General features: G+C 31.1%; 1 protein-coding gene across 1 annotated transcript; it reads right to left on the bottom strand.

The window, feature by feature from the left end:
* Window positions 1-370: 370 nt before the first annotated feature.
* On the bottom strand, window positions 371-8958 carry LOC129269974 (meiotic recombination protein DMC1/LIM15 homolog). The gene is made up of 13 exons (XM_054907414.2): window positions 8908-8958; window positions 8585-8629; window positions 8050-8100; window positions 7629-7724; window positions 7310-7392; window positions 6217-6269; window positions 5133-5247; window positions 4545-4636; window positions 4118-4191; window positions 3251-3365; window positions 2514-2574; window positions 1758-1874; window positions 371-901 (listed from the first exon to the last, which is right to left on the bottom strand). The coding sequence occupies exons 1-13, from the start codon at window positions 8956-8958 to the stop codon at window positions 832-834; spliced, it is 1023 nt and encodes a 340-aa protein (XP_054763389.2). The 3' UTR covers window positions 371-831.
* Between the last annotated feature and the right edge of the window lie 1260 nt (window positions 8959-10218).

Below are 10218 nucleotides of genomic sequence, written 5' to 3'. Positions count from 1 at the left end.
AAAACAAATGAAACATACTTTTTAACTATTTGACAATACCCATTCAGTAACGTACTACGAAATAAGATAAAGGTTCGATATACAATACTCTGAGCAGTACATGCATATAGAAGAGCTGCATTCAGGAACAGTTTTGTTCTTGAAGCCTTGGTTTGTATGACTTAAATATATAGTAAAGCAAATATATCAATAAATACATAACATATATTTACAAATTCTGATAATCAAAACATTCTATAAAATGCTAATTTGGATGGGTTTATACATGTTCAATTACTTGACTGTGACACTTCTAATGACTATGAATTTTTGCACATTTAATACAAAGTGATGTGACGTGTGAAATCTGCATTGCTAATTATTTGCTTGAATATTAATAATTAATTATTATTATATTAATCTAAAATTTCCCCCATTTTTATGAACATAGCCCTGCATTTTTTCCCTTTCTAAATCAAGTTAAGATATAGAAAATACAATTCTTTAAATACATGCCATTTACACCTCAAAATAGTCTGATACAATTTTTCACTTTTGAAATAAGTTTCTGAGGCCAATGTTGAACTTTTTTCTTGAGACACAAACCATGGATTGCTGCAAAGTTATAAATAATGATAACCATTATGTTAAACTACACTTGTAACAGTGCACAACATGTAATTGAAATCAAGGGTCCTTAATAATAGTTACTTTGATGCAACAGGGCCATATAATAATTATAAACAACCAACTAGAAATTTCAATATCAGAATTTATCACAAATATTACTGATTTTCAAGATGCCTATAGCAATTCTGAGGAAAATGGATAAGGAGAATGAAATGTTTGGCATTATTCCTTGGCATCAATGATCCCTCCGGTAGAAATAGCAAATGTAGCTTCACTCTCTGGCATGTCGGGACTACATGGATTAGAAAATACACACAGCAATTACATCAGAAAGTTGAACTAATAATAATATAATTCTTAAGAAAATTATTTTCATTCCTTTTAGTCAAATTTGCATAAAAAGGGGTTCTGAACCAAAATTTGAGAGGAAAACAATTATGGTTTTCATTGTATAGGCCTAAATCTTTTTAATTCTAGTCACTTTCTAATGGTATAGTTCATGAAAGTTATTATCATTTGTATCACTTGCTGAACCATCAACTTGCCCTTTTTTTTACTCTGAATACAAATATTCAATTTATTTTGTGGTCACGAGTCACCATAAATTTGAAATAGGAAGATAGTTGAACAACTCTTCCTCACACCTATCCTATAAATTGCTCAAAAGATTGAAAATCTGATCTCATATCACAAATGGCTCCATACGTATCAATAAAAACTTGGGCATTATGGCCTTCGAAAAGGATCTCAATAAAAAGATACAGTAAAATTCCAATAGTTGAATAACTGCATAAGCATCATTTCAGACCAAAATATGTGATAATAGCATGCAATGACTCAAATCTTGCAAAAGTTGAACAAATTTCCTGGTCCCAAGAGATTCAACTTTGGCAGAATCACCTGCAAATGACTGCATGGAACCAACAATAAAATATGCACATGGCCTTAAAAAAGACTGAAGGACAGAGTTTGGGCTTTACCTTTCAACTGGCATCCAATGTCCTGAGCGGCATATCATCAAAAGTATCAAATGGGAACTTATCTGGTGAGAATAACTGAATGTTTGAATTTGATATTGATGCATAGTATCTGGTAATCATTTTGACAAGAAATCAAATTACATAGATATGAATTTTTATTTGAAATACCTGTCATAGATCTTGGCAATTCTTGTCTCTCCTCGTCCCTTTCTCAGGCTGATGCGTGTTGTAGATGCATGAGCTAAGATATGACCTCCTATTGGCTTCTTTGGGTCAGCTTGGAAACTGAACGAATGGAAATAGAGAAATTCTCATTGATTTTAATGAACTTGGAGGGGAGCACTTCATCAACATTTTTGTCCAAGTTGTTAGATCTGACAACTTTACTTGATTTTGATTGGCCCAAAAACAGTTACTATGGTAATTGTTGGATGAAACAGGACTTTCACGATTTGCTGTCAAATGCTCTGTGTTTATTAATCATCATGTCAATGAATGCTACAATATCATCCTTAGAAACATGTAAGATCTGAGGTTTGAACCTATCAGAATATCAAGCAACCCTTTTGCTGTTTTGTATAATTTCAATTTGAGAGATTAAAACATGAAACATGTATAAAAAAAACCCATTTCATTCTCTTACTTTGAAACAGGAATATGCATAACTAATTATATAAAAAGTACTACAGCAAAATGGTTGCTTTAGTTTCTTTTTTCTTTTCCCTATTTTGTTTGGGAATGAGTGAAACAATTTATCCAATGGTCGCCTGATTGTTTCTGGATTTAAGTTTAAACTTTTTGAAACTGACATAAACAATTAGAGTACTAGTACATAATACAGTATTTGGCACTTGATATTCTTTCATTCCAAATCCATGAATAAATTTGAGAAAAGCTTTATGGAACACCCATGTGTTTACTTGCCTCATAGTAGCTCCTGGATCAGATGTCATCTGGTTTGTTACAAACACAGCAACATTGTACTCTGCAAAATAAATCATTTGAGGTATAGAATGACTCATACTTATATGCATTTTTCATTTGTAAATGTATGTAGTTGGAGCTGATTGTGACAGTACTTTCAAACTCCAGGGGCATTTTTAAAGACTTACAACTACAGTAATTGTGCCATTATGCTAAGGGCTCAGTCGCCACCAATCACAAGGTTTCCATGTTACAATAATGACAAAGCTACCACAGTTGTAACTCTTTTTGAAACAGACCGCTGATCACATATCAAAATGTTTTATATCAAGAAAAAAATAATCATTGAATTTCCTTAAGAAATAAGATGTTGATTAAGATGTCCTTTCCGATTGTTTTACATCAATCAAAAGAAAATAAGTGTAAAGTATTTAATTTTTAAAATCTCTTAAAGAATTAAAATGTAGAAATATTGAAGCCACAGAGACAAATATCATTTCAAGAATGCAATACATGAGAACCATTTGCAATCAATTGCAAATAATTTATCAGTTGTTAATTTGAAATAAAGGATCAATTTCAAATATTTCAGTCATACCAATTTATGCTTTTATGTTACAAATAACCAATTAGTTTGAGCTAGTATACAAATTTATGAATGATTTAAGACCCTAATATTGTGTTGCAATTGATTACAAGTTCCTTGCATCAAATCCCCTAAGAGTACTAATAGATACCTTCAGATATCTTCTGTAGTTTTGAAAGTAATTGAGCAAGTTTCTGTTGTCTATCAGCCAGCTCCCCTCTTCCACTGAAGTCTACTCTAAACAAAGCCATGATGGAATCAATGATCTGCAAAAAAAAAAAAAAATGGTTTATAAGCTTGATTTTTACGACATGATATTGCTAGATACCATAAGAATGAATTTAATAAAATTGAAAAAAAATAACAAAATTTAATTAACAAACAAAGTTTTGATTATAATTATATTCCATTTCTTTGACATTTCAATTCATCCATCTAACATATTTAAAAGTTTAGAAAGATACACCTGAAGCTACATAGAAATATACAGAATGTTTAAGAAAATTCTGCTGGTATATTATTTATCTATGGTTTAGATGAATTATGAATATGGAATATGTAAACATGTATTATAATGAAATAAACTTGTGCTACAGGTTAATATAAATACACACATGGTGATGTAAGTATAAAGCAAAAGTTGCCTTTAAGAGGTAGGCTATTCATTAATTCACAAGTATCCTAAGATTATGATCTGGGTTTATTTAAATTGTAATAGTTGATGTGAAAATAACTCAATTTAAATAAAACTTGACTTTATTACAATGATAAAAAAGGAAGAAGAATTTCACAATAATAAATCATTTACATTTTGGGGATGTATTTTAGTTTTACCCACATTATCCATCTGCTGCTTACAAGGGGATGAAATCCAAGAACAACATTTCTCAGATATTGTAAGGCATTGATATGACAGCTAATGCTATTGAATGACCCCACCCCCTCCCCTTTCTCCATCCTATGTAAAGTCAATGACAGTAAGAAACTAGTGAGGAATATTTTGAATATTGAACTATACCAGAAGTTTGAATACACCCGGTTCTTCATGAAACTTGGCTGCAGCATAGTCCAACAGTTCAAACTGATGCTCACCTATTCACACAACATATTCAATTAGTTGATTTAGAACATGCATCTATATAGCATATTAAACTTTGAATTGCAGAGTATTCTAACAAGAATAAAGGATTGAAATGATACATCAAAATATGTATATGATGTAAAAATAATCAATTGAATTGCAGTTCAAAATTGCAATATGATCCATCCACGTAAACACACGATAGACACAGATTTTATTAACTGCTTAAACACGAAAATAAATCTGATGTAGGAATTTCTTAACCTTAAGTGCTAGATAAGAGATCTTTATATGACATTTGCCATTTGTAAATGGTCTCTAGTTAGTTTGATTATTAACAATTCATTTGAAAGCAGAGACTTACTTGTATAGGCCCTTGCATAGAGGACATTGTCCAGCATAGCACTATGATCAAGATTGAAGCGATCGGCAATGTCCCTCAATCGATCAGGTCGACTGATTGCCTCAAGTTAAGGTTAAGTCACGATAAAGATTGTGTAAATTTTTTTAATGAATACAGAAAGATATAAGTTTTGAATATGAAATTAATTGTTTTTTTCATTGATTTTCTTACATTTTTGTTTGAATAAATGTCTTTTTTGATGTATCTAGTCAAAATCATTATCCATCAAATCCACTCAAGAAAAAACAAAAAAAAGTCTAGTTCGATCACCACCATAACTGGGAAAAACAATAATGAATATGATAGTTGTACAGCAAGCTCTTCCAGAGAAATATTTTTTAAATAAAATAGGTTTGTTAAATTAGAATGAAGGGAAGGTTACCAGGAACCTATATCAATCAAAATTAAAATCTAGGTTCTGAGTATAAAAGCAATCATAATTGATTTTAGTCAACATTCGCAGATTTTCAAAGTTGTGGTAATTGATTGGCAATAAGTTCATGCAACACAGGTATGCAAATAAGTTATTTGATTTTTATGAAAGGATACAATGTGTTTTCTGTATCAATGAAGATGACCTTTCCACCTGGATATCCATTTGATCCAGGTAGCTGAGTACATACACACAGGGTATGAGACAGTTGAGTCTTCCCGGTACGAAACTCTATCAAAAGTTGAACATAAACAAGCATTATTATTGTATCCTTACTACAATATCAATATAAAAGGGTGAATAGCATGAAACAGCTTTCGTGGAGAAGAATCTAGTAAAGATACCCTACATGACAAGATCATACAATCGACTTTAATATTTTAGAATACTATTTGCCATAGACTTATGACTGATGTCAATCAAAGAGTCATTGCATGTTTCATGTTAAGGGCCAGGAACACAGAATCAAATATGAGGCTCAGAATATGCAAATAATCACCATTTAAACATTATAATAAAAATAAGATATAAAGATCATAAGTGTTTGGAAAGGGGAAGGGGACACTGGAAGAAGTAAAATATACACCAAAGGGTGCAAATATAATTATAAAGTGAACAACAAGAGCATAACAACAATTAACTTTCAACATTTTAACAAATATATCTAGCATAGTCATGAAAGAGAAAGAAAAAAACTTGAAGCAATTTATTTCAAAACACATTTTGGTCACAAAAAATACAATCTGAACACAATTGATTGTATTCCAATAATATTAGATCAAGGATGATGCTCAAACTTTCAAGGAGTTTTAGTCTACACTACTCTGGATTGCTAGGTTTAATGCATTGTTTTATCTATTGAATCTTTGTATCAACTTTTTTTTTATAATTTCATCAAAAAACCAATGTTTGAATACTCTTCCCTGTAGAACTCAATAATTCAGGGGAATTTAATACAAAGCTTAGTAAGCAATATGTAAGTTTGATTGAACATAATGACGAATGAAATCAGGAATAATTATCAGCCCTATGAACAATTACTAAGCTTTGTGTTTTGGGCCACTGTACTTGCTGAATAAAAGAAAAAATTGGCAACATGCAGTCCATAAATCAAATACTACATATGAGATTACCATCAATGCATAATAGAATAAGATGAAAAAAAAACATGTTTATGAATAAATATAGGATAAAACTTACCCCCGAATGCCTCTGTGATAGCCATGCTTTCAATCCCACCACCAAGAAGTTTGCTGGGAAAAAGAGCCAAAATACATGTTTACATTTCTGATCTAGGCCTAAATGTAACAGCTTTTTAATTGGCCATGCACTCAGCTTTTATTCTCTCCATTTTCTAATGAAGTAGTTAAATTACTAGTACGTTATTAATAAGATAAGAAACATTTTGAATTTATCATTTCAAGTGCTTTTATATCTTCATAAGAAAGCAAAGTAGTATATAATTTCTTATTTTTCCATCTCAATGTAGAATCTTGAAGGTGTGTTAAAAAGAACAGTTTGCACATTGACTAATTTGGCATAGATGGAATGAAATTTACTCCATGCCTTTTCAAATATTTCAAACATACCGAAGGTAACATTAAATAAATCATTCTGAATGGTTGAAATATTTAATGAGATGCAACATTGCATGTTACAAATTGATTCCCTTTACTATTCATACATTTGAGAGATTTTTCATGCAAAATACACATTAAGTTCATATAGTATTAGTATATATTTTCTATTTTTCCATCTCAATGTAAAATCTTGAAGTAGTGAGTGTGGAGGAGCAGTTTCACATTGACTAATTTGGCATAAATGGAATGGAATTTACTGCATGCCTTTTCAAAATTAATTTCAAACATACCGAAGGTAACACTTATAAATAAGAAATCATTCTGAATGGTTGAAATATTTGATAAGATGCAACATTGCATGTTACAAATGGATTCCCTTTACTATTCATACATTTGAGATATTTTTCTTGCAAAATGCACATCAAGTACATTTCCATGCAGCATATTATATTAAGTGCTTGGAGCAAAATGCTTATTTTATAATAATGTCTAATATGTGATTTTCCTTTACAAACAAAGTCATAGTTGGAATACTAAATTATCCCATGGATGTATTTTTCTCAACCTTAGGTCTTAAAATTTGAGATTAAATTTATTTAATTTGATGACTTTTTTTTCTTTTTCTTTACTAACACTAAAAAGTCTCAATTTAAAAGTAAAATCCATAAATAGGGATCAAGTTGACAACAATACATACAATTCAACAAACTTACTCTAGCTCAGAGCTGCCAGTAGTGATTCTGAAGACATTTCTCCTCTTAACACTGTATTCTAAAGCCGTTGTAAAGCCATGGTCCTTCATAGAAAATAATGAAAATAAACTGAGATTAATTTGTCTCACACTAGGGTATTTAGAAGAACAATTTTCCTGCATATATTTGGACACATTTTGATGACATAATGCATATATTTTATACCGTATATTTTAAAGTCAGTGCTATATATTTTTTTTCATCTTGCCCAATATTGTGCAAAGAGATAGCATATACAGTCTTGATTTTTAATAATGCAAGTTTGACAGTAGATACTTACCTCAAGTTTTGATGCAGCTTCTTTGATTTTTTCCATTTTAGCTTCTGAAATGCCCTTGATGTCACACATTCTCTTACGTGTAGTCATCAAAATGCCCTGAATTCAATCATATGGAGGAAATAAATATGCACATGATTAGTAGAAATACAACTCAGATCATATAGTTTATTTCATCACAGTGTGTACTACAAGCCAATTATATATGGATGTTTTCATTTATTACATTTTTATTATGCCTTCTCGTATACAAAATCATCATTTTGGAAAGGTTGAAATTGAATGTTAGATAAAATGGAAAATTTATTTTCCCTAATCTTTATCCTTCTTTTCTCTTTCTGTGGACCAAAAAAATCGGGGGGGGGGGGGGGGGGAGAAAACTTTTCACATTTTAAATCTATGTGAGGGACGAGACGTAACTTACCCTGATGGTGCATATTCCAGAACTTTTTAACTTCTTAATGTCTGCCATGTTCTGAAAGAGAGAATATCAAGAAGCTCATTTATAATCAATGTGTCTTTAACAATAAATGGAAGTGCCAATTAAATAGTGTCTGCAGTATTAAAGTGAAATATATTTTTAACAATGAATCAAGTTCATTGGTACATGTGTGTTTAAGAAGGGGTTACTTGAAAAGTCTTTCAATCACAATGTCTATTTTTTCCAAAACAGTTACCCTCCCCTTTGAATCTTAAAAACCTGATACTGTCTAAAGATATGATTAGAAGAAAATAGGGCACTGTGAGAAAAATGAGGAATTAACTTCAGAAAAGCAACATCAAATGATTTTGACAATATCACCTGGCTTCATATTACTAACAAATATCCCTTTTTTTCCAATAAAATTACGAATTCACAACCTCTCAGGCTTTCTGGCATAATTATGGACAAGTTTGCAAACTCTCCAACAAAATATGAAATACTTAGTATTGAAAATGACGAAGAAAATTGTACTCACAATTCCATGGTTCTGTAGCATGTCAATATCTTGGAAAAACGATTCCTATAATAAAAAATATAATAATGAACAAATGATAGTATCACCATCAGTCCATTAGTGTTAAATGAAGTCTAAAATAAATACATGAAAAGAGCTAATATTCATTTCAAAATTTTAAATTAAAAAATACTATAATATGAATCAAAACTAGACATTCATTGCAGATAAAGCAAGTCAGATGTTTCTTTTTTCTTGTAGTCTATTGAAATGTCCTAAGAAAGGGCATCTTTTCGTGGAAAAGTACATACGGTTTTCATTTAAGAGATTTTATTGTAGATTACCTCTTCATCTTCAATTCCATCAATGGTTTCATCAACTACTTGGTCCTGCATGATGTATTGGAGTGCACACTTCTAGATGTTTATCAATCCTGTGAAAGGAACAATCAGCATCATGGTGAGAAATAAACAGAAGAATAAAACCAAGGTAAATCAAACCTGGGATGGAATATCTACAGTTTATTGTATGGACAGTGCACCTTGTCTGCAGTTAAGCAATCTCAGCACATTGTTATGTAACAATTTCTGACATTTTACAATAATCAAGCCAATGTAGTTCAGCGGAACAACCAATGCACAGAGACTGAAGGTTTTAGTCTAAGTGCTTGTTTGCATAAATGAGAAATTTAAAAAAAATTGTAATTACAAATTGTAAATATAAAAGATCTACACTTTTCCAATTTAAAATTAAACCGAGAGATTTATTGTCAGTAATCTAAAATGAATACGAGTCTGTTTAATTAAGTGAAGAAGGCGCTTTTTTTTGCATGTCACCATACTCATAGTCATAGTCTGTAACTTTTTTGACTCTAACTATTAATGTCGACTTTTTTTTTTATTCATGACTCATGTCTCAAATCAAGACAAAATTTAAAAACACCCATCAAATTATAACTTTTACTAGTTTAACGTTACAGTCTTAGATTGCCAGGAATTGTTTAGTCTAGTATTATGATTTATGTGGCTCCTTGGGAGTTGAGAACACACAAGAGTCAAGACGTCATCTAGACTACTGCCTAACTTGTCTAGCCTAGCCCTAGACCAAAAGCTTCGGTCTCTGTTATGTTGGTTGTTCCGCTGAACTCCGTTGGCTCCACTCACCAAATACAGAGACCAAAGTTCTAGCGCGATCTGTACAGGGGACTCAATGGCTATATCTTATGTATGGCAGTGTATCCTATTGCCGGACACCTTTATTTCAGTGCTTTAAAAATGACAACTAGAGGAAATACAATCAAGAAAAATTCACACTTGCTATTTCAAATATTATGAAAATTATGAATATGATAAAATTATTTTATATTTACCAACCGATTTCTTTGCATCGCACTTGCCGCATACCCCTCCACGAAAAACAATTATTTTCGTGCGCGACAAATTACATCATGATTCCGGACGCGCGCTAACGGGGAAAGATATCCTTGTTTATATTGATGTAAGAACAAATTTTTGTGATTTTTTTCTTCTTATATCATATCATGAGTAAATTCTAAGTATTATTTGCTTTTTTTATATCGAATCTGAGCAGATGTTGGTAATAAATTCGTGTTTGATAACTTATTTTATTTTGTCTTGTTAGCTGCATGTTCCATG

This window comes from Lytechinus pictus, chromosome 10 (genome assembly GCF_037042905.1).
Source record: "Lytechinus pictus isolate F3 Inbred chromosome 10, Lp3.0, whole genome shotgun sequence".
NCBI classification, from domain to species: domain Eukaryota; kingdom Metazoa; phylum Echinodermata; class Echinoidea; order Temnopleuroida; family Toxopneustidae; genus Lytechinus; species Lytechinus pictus.
The sequence above is the reverse complement of the archived record's forward strand: the minus strand, read 5'-3'. Positions and strand labels throughout refer to the sequence as shown.